General features: G+C 39.8%; 1 protein-coding gene and 1 pseudogene across 1 annotated transcript; one reads left to right on the forward strand and one right to left on the reverse strand.

Moving 5' to 3' along the window:
* Nucleotides 1-700: 700 nt before the first annotated feature.
* Nucleotides 701-1,985, reverse strand: LOC120796638 (annotated as a pseudogene).
* Nucleotides 1,986-10,106: 8,121 nt separating this feature from the next.
* Nucleotides 10,107-26,044, forward strand: socs5b (suppressor of cytokine signaling 5b). The gene is made up of 2 exons (XM_040138712.1): nt 10,107-10,482; nt 16,381-26,044. The coding sequence occupies exon 2, from the start codon at nt 16,401-16,403 to the stop codon at nt 18,090-18,092; it is 1,692 nt and encodes a 563-aa protein (XP_039994646.1). The 5' UTR covers nt 10,107-10,482; nt 16,381-16,400; the 3' UTR covers nt 18,093-26,044.
* The last annotated feature ends 1,148 nt before the right edge of the window (nt 26,045-27,192 follow it).

Below are 27,192 nucleotides of genomic sequence, written 5' to 3' on the forward strand. Positions count from 1 at the left end.
ATTTATATTTAGATTCTGATTTAGATAACATTTTATTTCCAAAAACAAGGCATAAATTGATTTTTTTAAGGCATTTGAAAGTATTTTCTGATTTATGGAGTGATAAAATCTCCCCTAGAAAAACCTGGCTCTAATATGTCAACAAAATTGAACAAGTTTTAAACCTTTTTTTATCCAGTGTTCAGACTTCTGGTCTGGTAATTTATACAAATTATTGAATATTTAATTAGATAACACCTCATTTGCCTATATAAACATAAAAATCTGAAAACTTGAAATACAAAAAATAATTTTCTTAATGTAAGTAATTAACTGGGGAAGTTTCTTGTTGAAATCTATTAGTTAATATTTTTTAGCTTGTTCATCTATAGTGTCTGGCCTTAAAGGCAGTAAGAGTATCATTTTTATTGATCTCTGAATTTTGACTGTACAAGCAAATAAATATCTCACAACGATGTATCAAAATGTTGTGATACTGCAAGCCATCGTGACCAGATATAGCAACATATAACATCATATAGCACACAGAATAGGTTCATATTGTTCATCAGCATACAATAAGATTGCATATTCCAGAATACCACAGAAAAATGTGTCAAATTATAAATAAGAATAAAGCAAAATAACAACCTTTAATCATCGTTGTAAAAAAAAAAAAAAAACTTTGACATTTTCATTGTAAAATGTACTTGAAGCATCTTTGAGCCATTACTTTAACATCAATTCATATTAACAGACAAAATATTCCAATGGTTTTTAGATAAATTCCTTGTATCTCATATTTCAATTGTCTTACAGTGTCAGAGAGAGAAACTCCTGCTGGGTCTTGGGATCTGAATGTTCCCAGCATGACAGTTGTTACAGTCTTGTGCATTCATCTTCTGCACACCTCTCATCACCATGCACATGCGTAATTAAAAGTAAGAAATCCAAAGAGACAGTTTAACTTAGCATTAAAGTCCAAAGAACATGATTTACACAGAGGACCTTTGTGTTGCAACATGTTTGAAAAAGTGTAGGTGACTAAGAGATCATGGATCTCCACACTATATCCTGTCAGTGGTCATATCACCGTTTGTTTTTTAAATATTTCAATAAGGCTGTTTTAAGATGCTCAAAATATTCAGGAGGTTTTCATCTGAACTGTCTGGGGTCAACCCATTAATTATATGTCCTCATTTGGTGCATATACTGTACCACAAAACCAAAATAACAGGCTTTTGTGAGTTTAACTTCCACAATCAGAATAGCAATGACACATTAAACCCCTGCTCACATATGTCAGATTCAATTTCTGGAGAATTTTTTTTGAAAATTAATGTGAGTGTGTTAGGATTAAGACAAAGAGTTAAAACTCACACAGCTTCAATTGCCACTGCCCCTCCAGCAGGCTCCAATGCCTCATTTATGGCTGTTGCTATCTGTTTGGTTAGACGCTCCTGAACTGTGGAGAAAAAAAAAAAAAACACAGTGACTGTAACACAGGGAGGAAAAAACACAAGAAAGATTATGAAAATAAAAGAATAAAGTCAAACATATTTTTACCTTGAAGCCCCCTGCTCAAGACTTCAACGATTCTGCTAGTTATGCACTCTGTGTTACTGGAGAAAATAATGATACAATCAAATATGGCAAATGTGTATTCTTAGATTCCAATATTTTGTAGAACTGCATAGCTTTGGTTGTGCATAAGGGTGTGCGTAAAAGCCCCTCCTGCTCTGTGTTCTCTCCTAGCTCACTCAGTAAGGTGCTGTAAGCTTTCTCTATGGAACACAACTTGGTCGAATCTTCAGCTTCCTTTGAGTCTTTGTCCCCTTTGCACAAATCACTATGTTTAGTATAAATGCACTTGCTCATAGTGAAACTCCATTCTGAGTCTTGGCTGCTTTCAAGGAAAGACGCTGTATGATACAGTTGAATGCCTCCCTGTTGTGAGTTGTTTGATCAGTGGTCTCAGGAGGAAAATCCCGCTTTTTTTAAGCCGATGATTTCCATTTCCAGTTACTTGAAAATTTCCCGCCTACCTACACACCTGTTCCTCATTTCCCTCATCTGCTTCCCGGTATTTATCACAGCCCTTTTCCCCAGTCAGTTGCCAGATGTCTCTGTGTGTTTCCCTTTGTGCTGCTCATGCTGTGGACTCCTCTTCCTGCTAAGTGGTTGTAGTTACCTCAATACGTGCCTGCCTGCCTGCAAGCCTGGTCCTCATTAATTAATCTATTAAAGTTTCTTCATTTCACCATCCTGCCTGTTTGTCTGCATTTTGGTCCTCCCTGCCTGCTCTCCTACCACCAGCTGTGGCAGTACGATCTGGTCTAATATGAACCCAGCAGATAAGCTCCTACTCAGCCTGCCATTTACCTGGGAGGATTGTGGAGTGTCTAAAGACACTTCTCTTAGACTTCCTAGAGTCACTGGCTACCTTTTGGAAGCTGGACCCTGAATAAACCCAAAAGGTAGCCTTCTACAGATGGAGGCTTATCTTCCGCTCTGATCAGTGTCCTGTTTCTTGCAAGCCTATCACCTTTACCACCTATACAGCCATGCTGCATGCCTCCAAGGGACCTGCTTCCCAGGCTCCTTCTCCTGCAGCTAGCACCGGACCTGCTAGCCTCCGGCCTGCACCCTAGTCGGCTAGCCTCCAGCCTGTTTTATGGTCAACTAGCACTTGATGTCCTCGCCACCTGCCTGCCAGCCAGTGTGCTGAACCCAATCCTACACCACAAATGGTTAGACCCTGGTTTGTTTGCCTGCTGCCAGCTCTGGAGTTGTTGGCCTCTGCCAGCCTCCATTCAGTTTCTCAGTCAGCTAGCATCAGATCTGATAGCCATCAGGGTTATTCTCATGAAATCCTGGATTCAAAGATTTCAAACATGAACATTTTAAAAAGACATAATGTCATTTTCTTTTGAAAAATTAAAAAAACAAGGTCTTAAGTAATCAGGACTGTTAATCTCAAAACATGTTGACAATATATCCCATTTTTATTCACATTTCACCAAACAAGTCCTTGAAAAATCTTATTACCGCAAAAACACCAAAAACATTAGAAAAAAAAAATAATTATTTGTATTTTTGAAATTGAATTATTAATAGGCCTGCAGTTAAATTAATTTTTTTTTTTTTTTACAAAACACATTTATTTCATTTTACTGATTTTCTCTCATTACCACAACACCCCCTACAATTTACAACCTGCTTTTTGTGATATTTCATGGAAACCTGACATACTTTAAAAGTCATGCTGCAAAACTGAAATAACAAAACTTATATATTCTTGACACGCATTGAAAAGCAAAATATTATTTGTTAAATAATTAATTACCCTCTCAATTAGCACCTGTTTTGGTAATGACATGCATGTTTTGGAAATTAGGGAGATGATTGCAGTAATGAGAATTAGTAAGATTGATTTTTTTTTTTTTTTAATTATTATCATTCTTGCATTCGTAACATGATCTAAGTCAATAACAAAGACAACTGCATAGAAACACCTTAACTCCTTAACTCAATAAAATGTGAAATTAAAAAAACATTAGTTGAGCTAAGCTCATAGCTTGTTTCTGGTTAACATATACAAAATGTTAAAAAAAATAAAAAAAAAAATAAAATAACAGAACACACACAATCACAAATGCCATTAAATTAGCCTGATAAAGGAAAATGTGAAACTGTGAACCCTGCTTAGACCTATAGGAGAACTCTGAACACGTGCCCTTACATCCACCCCACTCCTGCATTTCACCTCCAAAGAACTGAATAAAAGTTCAGAATTTAAAGTGTTCAATTAATTTATTAATTCTGGTCAGAATCAACCCTTGACCTTAAAATCAAAGTTCTTGGGGATTTTACAAGCAAGTATGTGAGAGAGACATTAGGTTTAATAATCCAGAAGGGCTTTAGTCTGCCAAACTGAGCCCTGCACAGCTTGTGCCACAGATGCTGACTGAAACACTTTCTGTGGAGTCTCTCCATTGTGTCATTCAATGCCCTCTTTGAGAATACTGGTCCAGAGTTTTGTGGTTCAGACCTTTGCGACTTCACAGGGTTTTCAAGAGGACACCCCCTTGAAAGAGGTTTGAGTGAATTTGGCTCTCTCCTTTGCCCATCATCTTCTACCGTTAATTTATGGGTATATTCTAAATTGCAAATTCTGAATCTTAGACAAGGAGTCTACGAAAAGGTTTAGGACTTGTCACAACTACACAACTGCCAGTTCACTGGGTACACCAATTCAGTCTAATACAACAGTCCTGCAATTAATCCTCCCTTCATGAAGGTGATAATGTTCTGTTTTTTGCTGAAACTGTTTCAGACAGTTGATTTAATTCTATAGAGGCTGTAGTTTATACTGCTGTTGAAGTGTACTGCATTATACTGAGGTGTTTCTAATATCTAATTTGCCCTCATTCATATAAATAGGGAGGAAAAGTCTTAAAAACCTCTCAGTATAATGTAACATAACTGACTTTTGTTTTCATTTACAAACAAATGAAAGACATTATTCTCAGCTACATGTTAACACCATTGCAATGTTAGTGTTGTGTGTCTGTGTGTCATGCTGAACCAGATGACTACACATATGACTCAAAATGAATCTGCCCACATCCCATATGACCAGGCCACTGGAAATAGACATGCTGGTCTCCAATAAGCTGGACTGAAATTCTATTCGGCTTTCATCTTCTTAACGAGTGTCACATCTTAAGAACTCAAGTTCAGTAGTGTACATCATGGTGAACAAGATGACTTACACACACACGAAGCCTTGCATTAGATTTGATCAGTATCAGCCTACTGGTACGTAACCAATCATATCAAACAAATCATACGTCACATCCAATGAGGTGGTGTTTCTGTCATTCTGATCATTGTGCTGCTGGTCATGCTATCTGCTCTGACTTGCTACATAATGTTGTTGTTTGATGTGTGTCTAGTTTCATATTACCATATAGCATAACATCTCTTCCCTAATGCATTTTGTGTATCTCAATAATATGTGCCTATTTGGTTATGTAGCCCTGGTGGGCTTATTGTGCTCCTAACTGAATTCTTTAATGCTTATTAGATGTATTGATGAGCAAAAGCGCAAAGCTGTTTGTTGTGATACGTATTCGTATTTCATTTGATATAGGTGTCTCAAATGGAAACATAGAAAGTTATATCCATGTAATATGCAACATACAGTGGAGTCCAAAAGTCTGAGACTTTTCCCACTGTAAATGGTGCACATGATTATGTGCAAAACAGATTCTACATAGGGGGAGAGTGACTAATCAATTCCAAGATCAGATCAGATGATAATGTCAAGTTATGCCAGAGATTATAAATTATAAGCAAAAAAGAGAAATAACCTGTGCAAGTACAACTACAGCCTGATCTCTGGCCAATGTTGGGGTCAATGGCCTTTCCCATGGGCACCTCCGTGGTGGTAATGAGGCAGTGGCAAGAGCTGCTCTTTCACTTTTCCAACCCACAATTATATTGCTGTTCCAGCGAATCAAATGTGTGACCTTTTGGTCACAAGCCCACTTGTTGGTGTGCATATCATTTTTCACATACCAGGCCTGGATTAATATGGCAAAACACAAAAAATTAGCCACAGGGGAATAGTTTTGATAGTGTCCACTGAGTCAAAAGTGTGTAAATCCTCTACAGAAAATTTCAAGAGGAATACTTGAAAACCCAAAAACAATTCAATTCTGCTATCAAGGGACTGCTTTGTTCATGCTTGAATGTCCTATATATGTATGTAATTTTTTTTCTATACTTGCTGATAAACCACTTTTGCTGAAGACAAACGGAGATAAAAATTTTTACTTAATATTGGATTGGAACTTTAAGAGTTTCAACCATAACTGGGAGTTTTCTTCACACTTTCTTTGAACTGGGCTTTTGTCCTGCACTCTAGATTTGCAGAGTATATTTTAATATGTCAGCTCAACATGTACGATATGTCTATTGGACAGTTAAAACATCACACATTGGCAATTAACATCGACAAGCATCACACTGGATCATATACTGTGAAACACGTTGCAGTGTTCCACAGTATATGTAACTCCAGTGTCCACATGATATCAATTGAAGCATCACTTCAGATAACTCTTTGTTACACCTTATTGTTGTGGACTAAAACGATTTCATTTACTCATTTTCCACAGCCTACGTGGTTTGTGTCTTGCATGTTCTGTTTGTTTCTAAAAAGTTTTTCATTTTTCCTTCAATATTTCTGTGTCAGAAATATTTTTTCCCCTTTTGAATTTTATGCCCCTCACTTCTCAGCAATAAAGACTGAACTGATTGAACACGAAGATACTTTTATGAGGCCTCATTAACCTGAATAACCCTGTTCAACGGATTGACCAATAAAAACTACTACATGTGTTCCGTACTTATTTCTAGCATTGGTCAACCTTTTTTGAATTCTTAACTCTAACCCTAATCTTTAACTTTACCCAAAATTGTTTTTACATATATTAGAATGCTCAAAGATGGCTAAACCAAAAAGGTTTGAAAAAAGTGAAAAAACTTTGACTGTAAAATAATTACAAAGCAATCTACGATCTGCAGGTCGATCAGACATAGTATTTTAAAGATATTTACAGCTCATTTTCTGTAATATTGAGATTTGAAGAAAACACTGGCCTTTGAATTTGCGTTAATTTGTGATGTCGTGACGCTTTATGTTGTTTATACTTGGTTCAATAACTGTGGCACTGATTTTTTTTATTATTTTGGAATTTCAGACATACAGTGCACACATGAGAGACGTAGTGGACTTCTTAAGTAGCTCACTGGTTAATAACCCCTGCAGAAATCCTAAATTTGCACATACCATATAGCACTGTTTTCTATATGAAGGGACATGCAGTGCATTGCTGTCCAACTAACACATTTTTGATTCATCAGACCACAGAATCTTTTGCACTTCTGGAGTCTTTTGCGTGGCTTTTTCCTGGCTCCAGGCTGTTGTCATGTCACATGTCTTCCTCTAGTGACTTCCCTCTGGTCACTGAGAAGCTCTGCCCAAAATTCATGAGTTGCTGCACTGACTGCGATCTCCTTTCACAGCCACAGAGCTGTGGTTCTTTGGCCTCCTGCCTGGCTGATGCCTCCAGTTGGAAGAGTCTAGCTGATTTCACATTCTTTCTTTTGCTAATGTTGGAACTTACTGGGTTTTGAGATGCTTACCAGGGATCAGTTAATCTAAATTTGATGTCGATGCTATTTTGTTTCCATACTTTTGCCACAAGATGGCAACCCTGCCTTTGTCACCACATGTACAAACTAACTTTCTACTGTAACTCTTTGAATAATATCACCCATATTATTCGGGAGTTATTATCAATAATATCAGAATTTCTGTCCTGAATTTATTTAATTTACCTTTATATAATTCTAATTCTTTATGTAATTCTAATTCTCCAAGCAGGGTAATAAAAATGAGTTACGATTACAACACAAGAGCTGCTCCCAGATTAAAAAGAGTGGATACTGTATATACATGTCCTTTCATAGGCAGGAAAAAACACATTATAATATGAAAATGTCTTATAATATTTTGTGATGAGGTCATATAAAAAAAAACTAGATAAAAAGATAATGGGAATCAGAATAGTAATTACAAAATCCGACATGGTTATATCTGTCAGTTTTGCAATTATTTTATACCTTCAGTTTTAGTTACTATAAAGACAGATGCTGGACCAATTAATACCTTTATCCAACTGTAGTCCAACATAACTTGCTACAGGGCAGATGTTCCATCATTTCTTCTGACATACAATACACCACCAGACCACAGAGGCCTACACTCAGTTACTATATAAGTGCACTTTGGGGGTACGACTGCTTAGGTTTAATAATGATTTCAACATGAAACATAATCTGCACATCACACAAAATAATGCTCATGTACTTTTCTTAGTCACCTTACTAGGGAAAAAATAGAACCTCTAACCATCCTACCAAACCTCTGTACCACTCCATTTATTTAATATCACGACTGATCTGTATCTAAATCTATTTCTGTACTAAGTGATTGCTCATGCCAAAACATTGTCCGTCAATACTCATTATTTTTATTAGTTTATTTGGATGTCAGACTTGTAGCTTGGTGCAATAAATTAAAGTTTACTACACACTTTAACTACATCATATTCTTCTCTACGATTGACACTGCACCTAAAACATTCAAAATGATCCTGGTATAATAAGCTCCATTTCCTGCTCCTTCATTAATTTGCAAGTAGTACATGCAAGTAGTCTATTGTATAAAAATGTAAACAGTCAATAGTATAAATAGTTAGGTGTGGAGGCTGGGACACTTTTCTCTCTGTAGTTCCTACAGTTTCTCATTTATTGCAGAACTGGTGCGAGAATATGGTAATATCTTCAGACCCTTCTCTTTCAGATCCAACTGAATCACACTCACTGACCCTGGACACAGTAGGGAGTCACAATATCCTTATTGTGGATTGCTTGCATATGACACAGCATAGACCTGGTACGAGAGGTCCTTGTTGACTAAAATAGTGTGAATCACTCCTGGCAGAAGAATCAGTGCTAATGCAATTCTCTTTCATTTCCTTTCATAAGCACAAATTAGATCAGCATCTCGGAGATGTAAAAGCTAATGTGTTCGGGCTGCTGGTGATTTCCCCTGAACTCAACTTCAGCTCCAGCTAACTACTACATTACTCACACCACTTCCACTTCCCATTACGCCTTGTGTCATGTGCACATGAATGATCCGACTCTAGGAGATGACCTCATGTGTGGGTGTGAGTGACTATGAATGCTCCTTTCAGACGTTTTAATTGTTCTAATATTTACTTTGGTACAAGCTATGACACATATTCACTGCTCAGGCCTATATAATGCCACGTCTAATTCTACAGCACTTGAGGTTTGAGAGAGTGGCTTTAATAAGTGTTTGACTTTATTTCAATTAGGGGGACACTAGTTTATACCATCCTGCTATTTCCACAAATAAATTTCTTTATTCCTTGTTTTATTTGTGCATAAATGACCTAGTTCCTTTACTTTAAACTCCTATTGATGTGGCCAGGAGAGTTTACAGGTATGTCCAGATTACCCTGCTAAGGGGTCCAGTGCAAAAATGAGCCTCTGGGCTCTTGATAACCCCCTGGTCTTCTCACCGTCTGTGGTTTTTCTATGCTGGGATATTACCTCCCCCCAGTTTGCTGTGTGGTAATTTGATTGAATACAAAATAATTTAAAAATCTACAACAAGAAAGCACAAAACTGGAATAGTGAAGATCTTTAATCTAGATTTTAACATGTGCACCCCTCTCTAAAACAGGGAATCAGGTAATAAAGCAAGACCCATCTTAAAGGCTTTATCAGTCAGTTAATAATGTGCTTTATAACACATTTCAAATTAAATTACTACAAACCAGTTGACATTAAGCCTTGAGCTTTCCAGGTCCCCAGAACAGTTGCCCGCCTTGCCCAGTTGGTGATCCAGCCTTGAGTATGATGATGATGATAGGAGGCATATTGGTGGAAGTAATGTGATTATTGTAGTTATTCTTATACATTCTTTACTAACGACTCTTTCTCGTTGTGTGGCTCGTTACCTCCCAGGGAGCAAAATGAAACTTCTGGTCCAGCATATGCCCGGGTCTTCGGCCCGAGTCTGGTCCATGCACTCCACATCTGGGCTGATTCCGGCTTTTATCCTCCGGCGTTGGCTGACAGCCAGAAAGATTTTCTGTGTGTGCGCCAGAATTGGTCCAGATGTGGTAACCGGGGTTATTACTGAGCCAGAAGAAACGCAATATGTGGCCCAAGTATTCGTCAGAATAATTTTGCTGCCTGGACTGTGGTTTCATTCGCTCCCCAGGCAGAGCCTGTGCTGGCCTTCTTACCTGGATGACATCAGTGAGTCAGTAGCCTGGACTGGCCGGGACACCATCAGCATCACTTCACCTCTCCACGTTTCCAAGTAGCTGCCAGCGGAGAGCTTCAGCCTCCTCTGTCCGCTCATTGGTGACACAGCACGCCCATCACTTGGAGCCAGCGCCGGGGCATTCCCTATCCGCGTGCTCCGTCGGAAGTGGCCGCCTTTCCCTCACCTCAATTGGACCGAGTCGCTGTCAGTCGGATTCACTCACGTTGAACATCGTCCGCCTCTCCGGCTCTCTGTCTGCTGAGACCGCCGTCATATTGGCTGCTAGAGGCAGCAGCGACCACGGCAGAAAAGAAGACCCCCACCATGATGAAGAACGGGCTTTCGCAGCACTTAAAGAATAATTTAACTTTTTAAACCATTTTGATTACTATTTAACTAATTAATGTCAAAATATTCGGGATGATACCGTCAAGTGTCCGCGTATCTTCAGTACTTTCATCCGACACCGTGGTCCGCAAAGGGGATATATGCCTGAATTCTCTTAATAGCCATTTTTTGCAGACAAAGAGAGCTGTTGAATAGGGCTTTCAGAAGGCACAAGGGTAAGATATAATTCTAGAAACAAACCATTACTTGTCAAGCATGTCACATTTGTCTACGCAGCAACTGTAAGCAACACCGCACCACTTGGTTTATTTTTATAATTTTTTGAGTGAATTTTTCACAAGCTAACATGCTAACCCCCGTTAGCCAAAGCTAACTAAAACGCTAGAAACCCCCATGCTAACAGTTAGCATTTTTGACAGCTCGTAAGCCTGAACCGTAAGATAGCCATCTGTTGCCAACTAAAAGAAAGCAGTTTCTAATTACTCCTGAAAATAATTATACGTCTAACAGAAGCCACTCAGCCAGCTTGGCAAATATGAGTCTAGCTAACGTTATCTTCGCGGCTGTAGCTACATTAAGCGGTGTATTCGGTCCGGCTATGGATGGTTAACGTGTTAGCAAGTCAGCTAACTTGGCAGGTACCAGGGAAAAGTGGGGCCTCCAGAAACCTAAAGGCCTTCCAACCTTTTCAGTAGACCAGCTATAATAACGATATAGCTCGATTACTGTGTGTCTCGCATTGACACACCTGTAAATCTGTCCGTTAGTGTAATAGAACCGTACTGTACACGTTAATCTGTGTGACAAGATCCTGTTCAAACGAAGAAAGTACTGATATTGTAGGGATAACTTAAGGTAGTTAACGTTAACTCTGAACGGTGTTTGTCTAGAATGCAAGTTATGTTTTTGTTAAACATAATTTGACTTGACGAAACACTTTTTTTTTTTTTTTTTTTTAGTCTGACTTGACTGAGTTTTCACTGAGTGAAAACTACTAACAGAGCTACATAAGGGCAGAATAATATTTTACATACACTATGTTGATGCGCTCAAAAACAGTGCAATATTGAGTTGGGATATGTTTGCACATATTCTGGCTATTTGAAATTTCTATTTTTAATTAATAATACATTTCGCCTTTGTTTTGTGGAGGAAAAAACTAGATAGTATTTCGATGTTTTAATATTTGTTGAGATTTAAGTGATAGTAAGAATCAGTGTGTTTTATCAGTCATTTGCAGACCCTGTATGGCTATCTGCCATCCCACATTTCTTTAAAAATGCGAGACGCTGCAGATATCTCATTAACTCTGGTCTGGTCTGAGCAGAGAAGGCGCCCTCCCTTAATCTTATCTTCTCTCTAGCCCTCTCTTAGATCAGTGTGATCCCAGGAGAATGGGTGTGTTGGGCTGCCGGAGAGCAGAAGTAGCCTAGTTCTGTTTTAGGGCGACTTTAAATGGTTGTGGACTGGATTGCACTATTGTTGTGGCCATTGTTGTCAGTGGCAACTGTCATAGAGTATTATATAGGACGACTATAGTTTAAATAATCACTCTTGAATTAGCTGAGCAGAGTTAATTCTAGGCAGAAATCTGCAATGTGACATGCCTTAGCATTGTGGGTCTTGTTGTAGACGTAGAATTCACTTTCTCGGTTGTAAAGTTGCATAAATGATTAGAGCAAGAGTTAAAACGTGATTATATCTTAGATTTGTCACTACATGGATTACGATGTTGCATGTTCTTATTTAGTGCGTTGGTGCAAAATATCTGATACGAGAATTTCGGTCATACAGTGGTTTGTATCGCCATCTTTCCATTAATTAAATGCACTGACCTGAAAGGTAGTGATGCTGTGATGTTTGTTGTTGTTTGGTCAGACATGCACAGTAGTATTATTGTTGTCTGTTGTGGATGTCTCCAACAGTTTCTTTGATGTCTCATAAAAATTGGAGCCATGCTTACAATGACACAGGGCAGATTAGCTAACTAATATTACATACTGGAAGAGTTTTCAGATCTCAGGGGTCAATCCCTCAAATTTGTAGTAATTCATACTATTTTTATGGATTAACTCCAGGCATTCTGTCTCTTTGCTTGTCAGGTTGAACATCTGAACCCTTGCGATTTATTATTGTTAAATTGTGGTTACAGTCACGGGGTTAAGTTATAGGCATGTTTTACTTATACTTGGTCATAATTAACAAAGTTTTGGAGATCCTGGTCCCTTTTAGCAAGGTCTCGTGGTCACTGGAACTTTTCATTGTTTGTATTTTTTTAAGCGATTAGGAAGCTGAGGAATAAAACACACCAACCCGGATGGAAAATCCAGTCCCTCAAGATGTAACTGATATAACATTAACCTCACAATTCCAGTTCATCTTGGAGAGAAAACAGCAGGGTGTGAACATGCAGTTTTAGTTCATAGCTCAGTGTTTTTATGCTGAGAGCACAATTACAGAATTAAGACAAATGCTGGCAAATTTAGGCTGGTAAGACTGTGCTCCAACAAAAATTTTGACAAATCAGAGGCAGTTGTTTGCATGTTTTTATTTCTAAAGTTGGATTGGCTGGACAAATAGTTCAAGTACTTTTTGAGCCATGTTGTGTCTTTGAGGAATCCTTTGATCGCCTGTCTTGATTTAGTTTGAACTCAAATGTTTTTATAAGGAATTGTCAAGATGTATTAGTATGCAATTGAGCCAACGTACTGAAATTACACTTAAACGGCTTAAGTGACACTCCAGTTAAAATGTAACGTGAAAATGTGTAAGTAGGGATGTACTTCTCCCACTTTCTCTCTCCTGATTTTGATACCTAATTAGCTGATGCCTAGTAGAGGTCCTATACCCGTGCTCTGTTTTCTCCTTCCTATTTAAATGTATTCTTCAGATCACTGTTAAATCTGTTATACTTCGTGTAGCATGAGGCATGCCTCTTAATTAAAGGTGGAGACATTATACATCAACATTATTTTTGGTTTTTGCAGATTTGGTTTTATATTGATTCAGATTGTTGGTTAAACCGTTTTGTTACAAATTTATAAAAACAATGACTGAGAAACATTATTTAATGCAGCTTAGTCAAGTCTGGCCAATACTTGATCCATTTACAAAAGGTCAAAATAGGTGTCAATACATATCTGGTGTAGCGGATTGGAGCATCACAGAATATAGGAACATTTTCTATAAAAATTTGAATCATTAATCAGTTAGTTGGCTGAGGTAAGACGTTTTGGGTCAAATAATTAACATAATTTACAACTTGAATGAGTTTGCTAGGAATGGTAGTTATTAACCACTGATCACTGTTAAGAATAGGGCTACAACTAATGATTATTTCCACTATTTAGTAATCTGCCAGTTATTTTCTCAAATAATCATTTGGCCCAGAAAAATTAGAAAAAAGTCTACCACAACATCCTACAGCACACAGGCAATGTCATCAAATGTTTACTTTTTGTACGATCACAGTCCAAAACCCCAAAATATTCAGTATACTATAATGTAAGATCAAGAAGCGCAGTAAATTCTAACATTTGAGAACCTGGAACTGTCCAGTGTTTTGCATTTTTGCTTAAAAATGACTTTCAGAGAAAACAGTCCATTATCTAATGGTTTGCAGTTCAAGGTAAAAATTAACTTAATCAACATGTACTCAGTGGACACAACATTATTTGTGCATCTTCGGGACAGCTGAAGTTCCACACAGTGTGGATACTTGCCATAATGTGAGGAATTATAATCAGAGCACGTGGTGTGGCACAATGCCAGTGGTCTTCCATACAACAGGAATGGCACAGTTAAAGGTGTTTCTCATCTTGGTGACATGTTGCAGATTTTAGTAGACTCAAACTGTAGTCAGCTCTTCTTACCTGCAGCACTTTGTCAAACCAGTTCACTGTGACTGCTCTTGTTAATATTGCTCAATATCCCCTGAGTAATAATGGATCAACGCACAATGGACATGGATAAGCTTGGGGTCAAAGTGTACAACGATTCACATTTCACAACGTAAATATATTCACATTCTTCAATCTAAATAAGCAGAAGTGACTGCGTTGTTAGGAGATTAGGACACCCCAATTTATTTATTTATTTTCCCTTAATAGCATTTAAAGGCTATAGTTCTTTCTCAGTGCAGCACTAATCAGTTGATCCCATGTGCAGAGGCAGAAGAGCAGTCTTGGGCATTATGTGATTCATGTATATGATTGTATGTGATTCAAAGCAAGTTTAGTGACTGTAATTTATAGCCAACATATTTTAAGTATAATTAGGTTAGTATAATTGAATTGCAGCATACAGATGTTAGTACAATGAAATCCATCAGGGAAATGATTCTTAACACTTATGCATTTGCTGAATTGGCATTTGGTGGAAAAGCATGTGGGAGCTTTGCTTAGAATGTTGGTTTTTTTTTTTTTAGAAAACATGTTTAGTTTATCATTGGAATTCCATCTCAAGCGAATGGCAATCAGATTGGGAGTATATAGCCAGTTCTGGATTTTCGTACTGGTACTACCGCTAAGAGAAGAAGAGGGAGACATCTGACGGGCCAGGCAATGCACTTTCTCAGGCTTATTATGTGCACATACATTTAAAACAGAATAAGAGACAAACCACAGTGTATGAGTCATGTCACATTTGGTGATGTAATTTACCTGTTTGAATAAGACATTAGTTTTTCATAGCAACAAATTTATTGCAGGCATGTGTATCACAAAGATCTAACTACTGTCAAGTGAAGAGACATTGTCATCTTTTGTAAGTACAAAGCAAGTCAGTATGGGAGATGACCATGGCCAGGTCTGGAGAGATGTCATGAGTTTTAGTGATAGCCTTAGAACTGCCCTCAGCAAATCAACTTAATCAGTCATGTGCTGAAGACCAGTCTGGTTTCCTGTGCATCACAGAACCCTTGTCTCTCACAGCTGACTGTGCAAATCCATAATGTCTTTATCAATGTTAGGATAAAGACATTGCATGTAGGTTGACATAATGCTAGGTAGTTGGGATAGCTGCTTTTAGCTCAGAAGCATATTGAGTTAGCTAATCAAAAAAAGAAAAGAAGTGGGAGGAAGTGAAGTAGACTAGCCACAGAGGGACTAACGTCTTTTGCTGTGTGCCTGTATGTTAGTGAATAATAATTGCAGTTGATGCTGACATGGTTAGGGATTTAAATTTTCTATGAGAACTCTCATAATTTGAAGTGCATATTCATATAAATACTGTATTATGCCAGTTTGCAGTTTCGTACTCATGGAAAAAGTCAATGTTGAATAATGTTATCAGTCACTGTATACTTTAGTTTTCTTCAGAATTTAATGGAATAACATTTTTTTCAAGCCGTAAAGGACGAAAACACAGTGCAGTAATTCACTTTTAGGTACAAAGAACTGAAACCCTAGTGTGAGGACTTACAAAAGTGTTTGGTTTTAGATATTTTTCATATTGGCAAGGGTTTTAAGGTATCAGACCTTTGGCTACAGTTATCTGGATTTACTAACAAAAATGTGTACCCTAATAAATCCATGAAGTCCAGAAAATATGTCTGAAACAGGGAAGGAAATGCTGCATTATGGAATCCTTTGAGGTTTTTGTGTTTGGCAGGCCACGTATCTTTGGTGACTTTGCTCACAGTAAAATTTGAACACAATTTGGCACTACTACTTCCAAATCCCTGTCAAATTCTAGTAGAGTGATAAATCAATGGCATATGTGAGTGTGTATGTGCATGTACATGTGCCCTGTCTGCTGCTGTTGCAGGGAAATTTTTTGGTCAGGTCTAGACTGGCTCTGTAATACAGTACATACCAGCAGATCAGCTGTGAGCAGATCCTGGGTTCATTTATAGCTGTGGCCTTGTGTCCCTGCACGTCTGCCTGGCAACTCGTAACTCTGCTGTTCCAACTACTCAAGCTCACCCACCTCTCAGACACTTTGGCCCCGTTATACTCACACCATGTCTAATTACTAGATACATAGTAGTCTGGGGAATTTAAATGTAGGGCATTCTTTATATAGCTTGTATCTCAGTGTTAAATGTAGGCACCATTGCTTTAGCAAGATTTCTACACCTGTGACTTAACCAGTTTTGTCTCATTTTACCTCAGGGTCCCAGGGGCTCCTATTGATGAAGAAAGCGGGCAACATGTGGAGCAACCTGAAGAGCAAATGCCAGACACTCTTTCACAACAACAGTTCAGGACCCAGTGAAAGCAGGGTTGAGGCAGATGCCGTCCACTGTGTGGTGGATCTTGGCCAAGGAGGCAGCTCAGGTGATGCGCATGCATCAGGAGCCTCCAGCCCATCACGGAGCCTCCTACCAGTGCCAATGGTAACAGCAGGACGCCGCCATCACAACTGTGTGTCGGACATCCCTCAGATAGTTGAGATCACTATTGACAAGGACACTGAGGATATGCGGGGGGGATCAGGGGGTGTTCCCCTGGCCCGGAGAGACTCCTATTCCCGTCATGCTCCATGGGGGGGCAAGAAAAAGCACTCATGTTCCACCAAAACCCAGAGCTCTCTGGAGGGTGATAGGCGGTCTGGGCGTTTACGGGGGAGTGGCAACCGTAGGGACAGGCGTTATGGAGTCAGCTCCATCCAGGAGATGAGTGACTCTGTATCTGGAGGACGCAGTCTGAATGCTCGGTCTTTACGCCAGCGGCTAAGTGATACAGTAGGACTATGCTTACCCCTGCCTACTCGTAGACGCTCCCGTTCATCTAAGAACCCTGTCACCTCCAAACGTAAGATTCACTTGACAGAGCTCATGCTGGAGACGTGCCCCTTCCCACCAGGCTCAGACCTTGCTCACAAGTGGCACTTGATCAAGCAGCACACAGCACCGGTCAGCCCGCATTCCTCCACTGCCCTGCTCGATGCCTTTGACCCGGCCCACCCCTCTCCTGAGGATGAAGAGGAACGTCTACGTGAGCGCCGCAGACTTAGCATTGAGGAAGGTGTGGACCCACCACCTAATGCACAGATCCACACCCTGGAGGCCTCAGTGCCGGGGTCCTCTCTCTACAAACTGGGACCAAAGATGGCTCCTGGCATTGGAGAGGCCTCTGGGGATGGCCGGGCCTCAGGGACCGGCAGCTCTGTTGGTGCTGGATCATCAGGGGCCTGTGGGCAGGTGTTGGGGGCTACAGCGTCCGCCCACGACTGTGATTCTGAGGAGGATTCAACCACCCTCTGTCTGCAGGCAAGGAGGCCCAAGCAGAGGCACGCCTCTGGGGATGGTCACATGAGCCGGCAGCAACCTGGGCCCTGGAAGGTTCACACCCAGATAGACTACATCCATTGCCTGGTGCCAGACCTATTGCAGATCACAGCTCTGCCCTGTTACTGGGGCGTGATGGACCGCTACGAGGCTGAGGCACTGCTGGATGGACGGCCAGAGGGCACCTTCCTGCTGCGTGACTCCGCCCAGGAGGACTACCTCTTCTCCGTTAGCTTCCGCCGTTACAACCGCTCACTGCATGCCCGCATCGAGCAGTGGAACCACAACTTCAGCTTTGATGCTCATGACCCATGTGTTTTCCACTCTTCCACCGTTACAGGACTGCTGGAGCACTACAAGGACCCAAGCGCCTGCATGTTTTTTGAACCGCTGCTTACAGCACCTCTCCATCGAACCTTTCCCTTTGGCCTGCAGCACTTGGCACGAGCTGCCATCTGCCGCTGGACCACCTACGATGGTATAGGCTCTTTGCCGCTGCCCCCTGCCTTGCAGGACTTCCTCAAGGAGTATCACTATAAACAGAAAGTACGAGTTCGCTGGCTGGAGAGGGAACCGCCACTCAAGGTCAAATAGGGCGGGTTTCTCCATTGTCTGTACATACAGTGCAGGAGGATCACAGAACTTTAGAAATTCCTCATTAGCCAATTAGAGGCTATACTGATATGGCGCTCTCTCTGGCAGGAAATGGAATTTAAATGTAACAAGCTATTCAAGATTCATTCTAATCTTTGTTTTAGTTATTACTTACATCACAGAAAATACATATGATTATATTCAGTATAATGCTGTCTGGCAAGCACATGTTTTTGTGTTAAACAGGTTGTTTTGACAGGGAGGGAAGGCACAAATATCAGTGCTTTGTGTCTTTTCTCTCATGCATTGTGCTAAATGTCTGCCTGATCCAACAACATCACCCTGCCTGTAGACCTGCCTGCATGCCTCCCCTGTTCATCCCAAATCGCTATTTAGGCCCACATGGCTACGTTGTACAGTTCACTTTGTGCTTTCTCTATTTTTTTACTTCCTTAGCTTGTCAAAGCACCTAGTGGAGCACCTTCCCAAGTGTTTTAAGGTCTGTGTGGGTTGAGAGGGCATCTGGAGGTGCTATTGGTATATTGCAGTCAGAGCTTGTCCCATGGATAGAGCTACACATAAGGCACATTCTTTGCCATTTCTTTGCACGCATGAGTATCAGCGAAGCCAGAGACAGGGAGAGATTCTGAGAGGGTCCATAGAGTTCAGGACAGCACATCAGGGAAATTAAGTGCTTTCTAAGGATAATAGATTTGTCCTTAAAAACACTAGTTCCTCCTCAAGCAGTAATGGTGAATGATGAATACTAAATCAGTCTAGTGTGTCCTATTTAGTGAACAAGCTAAACTTATCAACTTTTCTCCCACTGTACAGAATTGCTTTTGAAACAGGAGGCACAGGATGTAAGGAAATATTCTAATAATTCTTGCCATTGTTACGGATGTCAAAGCAGTCTGTTATTTCTTCACTGGCCACAGGCACTTCAACTCTCTGCACATATGCACCCAGTTAATTTTTTCATGTATAAAATATAGCTCCTTAGGTAACATTTGAGCAGTCTGGGGTCTTTATGGAATTGTGCTATGGCTTTATATGGTTTAACACCTACTTTCTTCAGTTAGCACCTTTTAGTGGCATCTGGCTGAACAGAGAGCTTTGACCCTGTGTATTCAATTTGGGTATTTTTCTTTCGTTTTCACAAGACACTTGTAATATCAGTGCAGCGAGCTGTGCACTTTGCTTATTGTAAATGCCAACAGGTGTTTTCTGAGAAGTCAAGGGTGCGTGTGAAAAGTGGTAGGTGAAGACAATCAATTAAACTAAACTCCCAGGATTAGATTGCAGTACCCTTTCCCTCCTGAATTTATATTTCTTTTATAAAACCATGTAAAATGTGTCAAGCTGTTTTTATGAGGAGCACTGTGTCACTAACAGGAACGAGCACATGAAGCTTTTTCTTCGGAGTCCATGTCCCCCATTTCACAACTTATTACTATGAGGTCTCAACCCCAACAAATCCCCTCATTGCCTGGATGCATTTATAGTCATATCATTGAGTGCCGGCTAACACTCAACTCTTGAGGGGTTGGCATATACTTGAGATCTTTAGTTATGTAATCTTAATTATTTTAGTTGTGTGGCTTGGTACAAATGCACTGCAGGCTATCCAGTCATTTCTGTTGTGTTCTCAGCGTGAAGAGAAAATAAATGTAACTTATGTGCCTTTTTAGAAAAACATTTATCTTGTTCCATAATCAGTTGCTTTGTAGTCTAAACCTGGAGCAGGAGATGCTTCAACACAGTCGCTTGGATGACATCAAATGAGCCTGAAGAGAATAACAATGAAGAGGTGCATGAGCTCAAAGCTCACTTACTTATGATGCACGTTAAAGTTTTTGCAACAGAAAAAAAATATAGTGGTGCTATGTTGGTTAAGATATAACAGGTTATTGAAATTATAAGTTTTACATTAGTTACATTTGTTCTCACTCACTAGTGCATGCATTGGTCTCTTGCCACATTATGGCTTGTGTGGTCGTATTAGGTCATTAGAGGGTCCAATGACAGCCCTACTGTAGCATATTTCAGTGCAAGATATCCACATTTGTCCAGCCCTCACATGTGTAGGTTCTTGCCTGCAACTTGACAAAACAAATCCTAATGAGAGGGCATCAGAATGATCCAACTTCTGATGACAATACCCAAGTTAGCCATCAGTGTTTAAACTAATTCATCAGCAAGTGTTTGTTTTAACTCTTAATTAGTAGTAAAAACACATTACCTGGCTTTTATAAAAATGAAATTAGTTTAACTTTTAAATAAAATGTGTGCACATGACTGGGAGAATGAGATGGGTGCAAACAAGTGAGATTCCTAAGGTGTTTAGAGAATGTTTTTCTAACATAAATACTATTCAGTGTTTCCCATTCATTGATTTATTTGTGGTGACTTGCTACAGTATCAACAGTGACCGCCACATATTGATTTTCTATTTTTTTTAATTCTATTACGAATGGGTCAAATCTTACTTCATTGCAGAGCTGTGGGCAGTGCATTGATTCACTCAGCCCCTCCTTGCCCTGCTCCTGCTCTCTCTCTCTTTCCCACACACACAAACACACTGACAACGGACCCGTCTTTCACAGCCGGAGTGGCCATCGGGAGCACTGGGAGAAATCCCGCTGCGTCAGTTGGCCGCTGGACCGTCAAAAAATCCATTACGTTTTTACTGCCCTGTCTCTTTATTGGCCCTCTTTGTGTGACTATCATTCAGGATTGGGCTCACTATGAAATCACAATGTGTAATCAACTCTCACCAACTCAACCCAAGTCAATGACGGTTGTTACTTGTTTGACACAACGTGAAGCAATGGAGCTGTATATATTGTTCAGTAATTTATTAGTCACAAAGTACTTGGCAATTAAAATATTTGCTGCGGAGCACCTTATATATGGTATTATTTAATAATTAATTTAAGAACCCCCCCCCGCCGCACCTGTCAGCTACCGCCACAAATAGAATCTAAGTGTGTGGGAAACACTGCAATTAACTGGAAAGTATTTAGATGAAAACCCTGCAGTGATGTATATAACTAAAATATTAAAGCTGAAACACGCCTGAGCTCATGATCACTGGAAAGGTTCATCTGTAAATGTTCTCAAACTAGTTCATTTTTTTAGTCTGTGTATGTGTGTGCTCGTGTCTATCAGCCCACACATATGTTTAAGGTTACTTTTGTTCTCATCAGTGAGGATGAATCTTGAACAAATATCAGTGCGTTTTCTTGCCCATGAATATCTGAGACTGTGACCAAAGCTCCTGCACAGTTATGTGTATTAACTACTGGGCTATTGCTTATTGCAGTACTCAGTGGTGATAAAATTAAGCTAAATTCTATTTCAGCTTTACTAACAAGTGAAAGCTAATTCCATACTACAGTATGTAACACTTAGGCTGCTCTTCTTTGCTATAACATATACATGTGGGAGGACCTGGCTATGTTAAGCTCGCATCTGCACCCTGAAACTAAGCAATCGTCCTATTTTCACATATTTATCAGGCAGGCAACAAGAAATTTTTTATTCTTATGCAGTTGGTAAAAGATAATTGGTGTAGGTTTAAGGGTTAATATTTCTCATATCTCACTAACCAATTTTTAACTTCTATACTGCATTGTGAATTGATCAGCATTTATGGAACATTTCCTCACATAAAAGTCTGGAACATTTTCCACTGCCTCGCCCGCTCTTTGTTGTCAGAAAGCATGAATCACCTATTTGTGTTAGAGTGGCAGGAGTGATTGTTAGGAGGAGGAGGAGAAGGCTGACATTTGAGTGGCTTGCATGTGCACTTTTATGTTTCAGAATTTTTAGCATCCACATTGTCAAATAAAAGAAAATGTATACAATAGCTTCAGAAAGTATTCAGACCCCTTCATTTTGTTTTCACACTTTTGTGCTGTAGGTTTAATTCTATAAATGGGTAAAATTGTCCCTCAATCTACCCTCAATAGCCACAATGACAAAGTGAAAACATGTTTTCATAAATTTTTGCAAATTTATTAAAAACCAGAAAGTTAAATCTCTCATTTACAAAAGTATTCAGACGCTTGATTCAGTACTTTGTAGTCAAAGCTTTGAGTCTTCTTAGGGAAGTCTCTACAAGCTTTGCACACCTGGATTAGGGCAGTTTATCCTATTCTTGCTGAGAGTTCCTCTCAAGCTCCATCGGATTGGATGGGAAACGTCTGGGTTTTGGCTGGGCCACTCAAGGACAGTCGGAGACTTGTCCCGAACCACTCCATCGTTGTGTTGGCTGTATGCCTCGGATCATTGCAGTGATGAGGTGAACTGTCACCTTTCTGGCAAAGAGTTACATTTTTGTCTCATCACTCTGGAGAATCTATTTCCTCATGCTCTGAGTTCTTTAAATGCCGTTTGACAACTCCAAGCGGACTGCCATATGGCTTTTACTCAAAGTGGCTTCTGTCTATCTACTCTACCATAAAGGCCTGATTGATGGAGTGCTGCTGAGATGCTCGTCCTTCCGGCAGGATCTCCCAACCATGCAGAGGATTTCTGAAACTCTGTTACAGTGACCATTGGCTTCTTGGTCACCTCCATGACCAAGGCCCTTTTTGCCCAGTTACTCGGTTTGGCTGTAGGCCAGCTCCAGGAAGAGTCCTGTTGGTTCCAAACTTCTTCCATTTCACAATTATTGAGTCCATTGTGCTCCTGGGAACACTCAGTCCTTTAGAAATGGTTTTATAACCTTGCCCTGATCTATGCCTTGTCATGATTTTATCTTATATACCTTATATACACAGGCTTGTGCCTTTCTAAACTACGTCCAAACAATTCAATTTGCCACAGGTGGACTCCAGTCAAGTTCTAGACACATCTCAAGGATAATTAAAGCAAAGAGGATCCACCTGAATACCGTTTGGAGTGCAACAGCAAAGGGTCTGAATGGTTTTGTAAATAAAAGGTTTCAGTTATCGATTTTTCATAAATATGCAAATATTTCTAAAAACATGTTTTTACATTATAATTTTGGGTTAATGAGTGTAGATTGATGGGCAAAAATTTATCAGTTGAAAATAAAAACTACAACATAAAGTGCAAAAAGTGAAGGAGTCAGAATACTCTTCCAAGCCGCTGTATCTACTGAAGACCCACAAACATCATGCTATCTTCTATCTTGCTCACTGCCACCTGCCTATCATGCTGCTTCTTAGCAATAGCATGTTACTCCTTACCGTGACCAACCCCACTTGCGGGCACTAATCACAGGCTAATTTTACCATGTGGGGATATAAATTTACTGGGTACTATAAGGGCCACTGTGTGTTGCCTTATGGCTGCTGTATGACTGAGGGAGGCCTTTTTTTTTTTTTTTTTTTTTTTTTTAATCCAACTGCTCTCTCCCCATCTGGATACATCCTTAACATCACTGTGTTCATGTAGAGGTGACTTTGGTTTAGAGTGAACTTGAGGCCTATTTGTCCGACCCTCTACTCTTTCTCCAACCCTACTAGGGCGATGTTAGGCTGAAGTTAACCTTAAAAAGCAGGAGATGGAGCTGGCTCACTGAGAGCGCTGGCTTCCTGTCGTGGCAACAACGTGCTCACAGAGGGTGCAAGGAATTTGTTGAAGTAAATAGCACTTTAATTGTGTATTTGTGTTCTACTGTGCCGTCTGCAAGTATTAGGACAGTGACACGTTTTTCGTTATACTGGCTCTTTACTCCATTAAATTCTATTTTAAATGACAGTTGGGCTTAGCAACAACTTAAAGCTTTAACTTAAGGGTTTGTATCCATATTGGGTGGACATGGTAGGAATTGTCCCAGTTTTTGTGAAATCTGGCCCACAGTTCAACGCACTTAAGTTGTCATATTTGAATTTGGTTGGACATCTTTTGCAGCCAAAGTCTATGACACACATACATGAGCAGACAGCTTTGTTTGTGGTGATGTTCTGTGAGGTCTGTAACTGCAGTCATGTTCATTCTCGCTTGTTTTGGGAGATTTTTGCCCTCAGTCTGGTTATCAGCAAATGAAACATCCTTGGTTGGACTGAGGTCTGGACTTGGCCAGTCAAGAAAATTCTGTTCTGGCTCTCGTTGGTTGTCCTTTCAGTGCGTTAAGGATCGTCTTTCACCTGCTGTGACCTGAAATTGCATATCGAAAAGCCAGTACTCCCACTCTGTACACCCAGTATGGATTTGAACTCTCTCAAATGTAAGAAAGAAAAAAAAACTGGGAGTTAGCACTTTAACCTCATAGTCATTGTTTCATTACCTGTATGCTGCACTACAGAGTCAAAACAACTGAAAATGTCCCACTGTCCAAACACTTATGGACAGTACTCTACGTGTATTATTTCGAGATGGCGAGATTTGTGTGAGTGTTACAAAAAAGCCGGTGGTCCTGAAATATTTCACTTATATTCAGGTGTTGTAAGCTGTGTTAGTGGAGTAGTAGTCTCCACCATGCTGCAGACTCTGTGCATGCGTGTGTGTTGTGTGGGAGTATATTAGTGTATGGACAGAGCCACACGGAGGGTTCCAGTGGAGGGGATGCAGAGTCGACTGTGAGGGGTGATGACAGTGACTCCAATGAACAATGCCTCTCTGCCCCTGTCCCACCCCCTTATTCTCAGGCAGGCCCATTGCAAGGAGAGTCCCAGGACCCTCTCAACCCAGTTTTCCCCATGGGAAATATCTGATGTTAAGTGTAGCACATGTTTGCCATATAACCCATAGATTTAGGAGGGGAAAAAAGCATTGTATGTATGATGAATGATGGAGTTATGGAATAGGATCCTGATGAAAAGACATTTTATTCTTCTGTGGTGCATTAACTGTCAAGGAACACACATACATTTGCACACATCATCACACTTCTAACACCTGCACTACCCCAGGTATTGACACACACCACACCTTCCCACCACCCCTCCCTATGCCAGGGATGTGTAAACATGGACCACATTTAGCCAGCACCACCTTTTTTTGTGACTCCCCTAAAAAAGGGAAAACAAAGATGGGTGTTTACGTGTATATTCTATGTTCTTAAAAAACAAAATGCCATGAATTGAACTATTTTGACCTTATATTGTCATTAGTATGACACTATTTAGCTGCACTATGAGATCCTCATTTTAGGCAAGAAACCACTGGGTCTGGTCTGGATGAAAGACAGGCTGGTTATGTTGCAAAAGCAGCACCCCTGGATGTAGGACTCCTACCCCCCACCTTGGTACGACTCATGGTTTCAGCTCTTAGAGGACAAACAAAAAAAAAAGATATTTTAAACTTTTTTTTTTTTTTTTCATGTTCCCATATATATTTTAGAAAGCTGGGCTAAGTGCTATATGCAAACAGAAAAAGATGTATGAAAGAATTATTATTTTTCATTATTACTTCTCCCTTATATGCAATGGAGTGTAGTGTAACAATGGTTGCAATCCTCTGTCACTTTAATGCTGTATGTGCACATTGGTTGCTGTGTGGATGTAGGTGCCGAGGCAACAGGACTTGACAATGATGGGAACTAATGGTTGTCACTCTGCAGCGCCGCAGTGTTCCCAGACTGCCTTATTCGTTCCGACCAATCACAAGAGCCCTTTAAATCTGGGGCCGCAGCCACTGCCACAGGCTGAGCAAGCTGAAGTCAGACGAATATCGCTGTTCCATTTTCTTCTGCTTTTCCTCGCTTGTTCTTTTTTCTTTATCTCCTCTTCTTCTGTCAGGTAGGATTTGGAGCGTGTAAATGGCATAATCATGTTCACATCTCACTATCTGTTTTGTGTATCTGCTTCACCATTCAAAGAGAAAAAAAAAAAACAGTTGTTTTCCAGTATAACCTGTTCATTTTTAAGAGCCGTATGATGCGACACTTGTAGCTGTCACTCTTGGTGCTTGGCTTATGCTTCATTGTCTTAATATTCCAAATAAAACTGTTAAGTGTAATCCACACTGGCCCATGATATAATATTGAGTATGTTTTTTGTTTTTGTTTTTTTCCCTTTCATCATGCCGCAATATACGTCTGGTTGTTTCCTAGCGGTGAGTCAAGGTGTGATTTGGTCAGAGGCCATGGTGACATCTGGGTATCTGATTTTGGTGAATGTTCAAGAAACAGTGGTGATGGATCACTGAAACCAAAGGCTCAGTATTCAGTGCATTCCATTTATCTTTTTCTTAACTGTACCTCTCCAACCAGTTTATTGAAGTTGCTCTCCTGATGTGTTAACATAACACTTAAATCATAATTTCATAGAGTAGTGGCTTCAGGTCAAATGTTTCACTCAAAACTGTTCCCTTAAGCAGCACGTTTTTACCTTAGGCATGTAGTTGAACTGAAGAAGGATTTCAAGGGAAAAAAAAGTTCAAAACTGAATTCACTGAAAGTATCCAAAAACTTAATTGTGAATCATTTTCAAACGTGCAGTGCACTTACAGTTCTAACCTCTCTGCCATTATGGCAGACTGTGCAACGTGTAGCTTATACGGTCTGGCTCTGGATACATCTGAATCCTTTTTTTGGTCTTTTTCATTTTGACAATAAATAGAATAACAGGCCCCAAGATTTTAAATTTCCTAGTTAAATTTCAGATTGAGTTGCTGTTCCTCCAGATGTCCCAAACACACAATTATTTAAATTCCCCCCATGTTTACATTTCATTACTTTACAAGAACAACACACATCCATCAACATCACTTTAACTGTTTCAGTCTTAGCCAGCTGGCAAGTTTTTAATTGCAGTCCTTTGGCAAACTGAAAACTAATAAAGTTAAAAGTTAAAAACAAATTTAACAGAAGATGTCATAGTGACAACAATAACAGCAAAGTCAGCCTAATCAAGATAGCGTGCGAACCATGCAAGAGCCACAAGAAGCAGCAAAACATCGATGCAATCGTATAAACTTCTGTTCCCTTTGGCTGTTTTTAAAAGAGCAGTGTAACTTGATAAAATCAAATATCACACAATACAGCACACTTTCAATTTAGTGAAACCTTAAATCAATACAAATTATTTTTAATACTTAAGATCTAAATATGAAATGATATACAAGGAACCTGTCACCACATATATTCCCCTTTTCAATTTTAAAGCCTACGGTTACATAAATC

Source organism: Xiphias gladius, chromosome 11, assembly GCF_016859285.1.
Source record: "Xiphias gladius isolate SHS-SW01 ecotype Sanya breed wild chromosome 11, ASM1685928v1, whole genome shotgun sequence".
NCBI classification, from domain to species: domain Eukaryota; kingdom Metazoa; phylum Chordata; class Actinopteri; order Istiophoriformes; family Xiphiidae; genus Xiphias; species Xiphias gladius.

What these genes read in the sequence shown, in the direction of transcription:
- socs5b (XM_040138712.1), top strand. Translation starts at nt 16,401, where the DNA reads ATGAAGAAAGCGGGCAACATGTGGAGCAACCTGAAGAGCAAATGCCAG.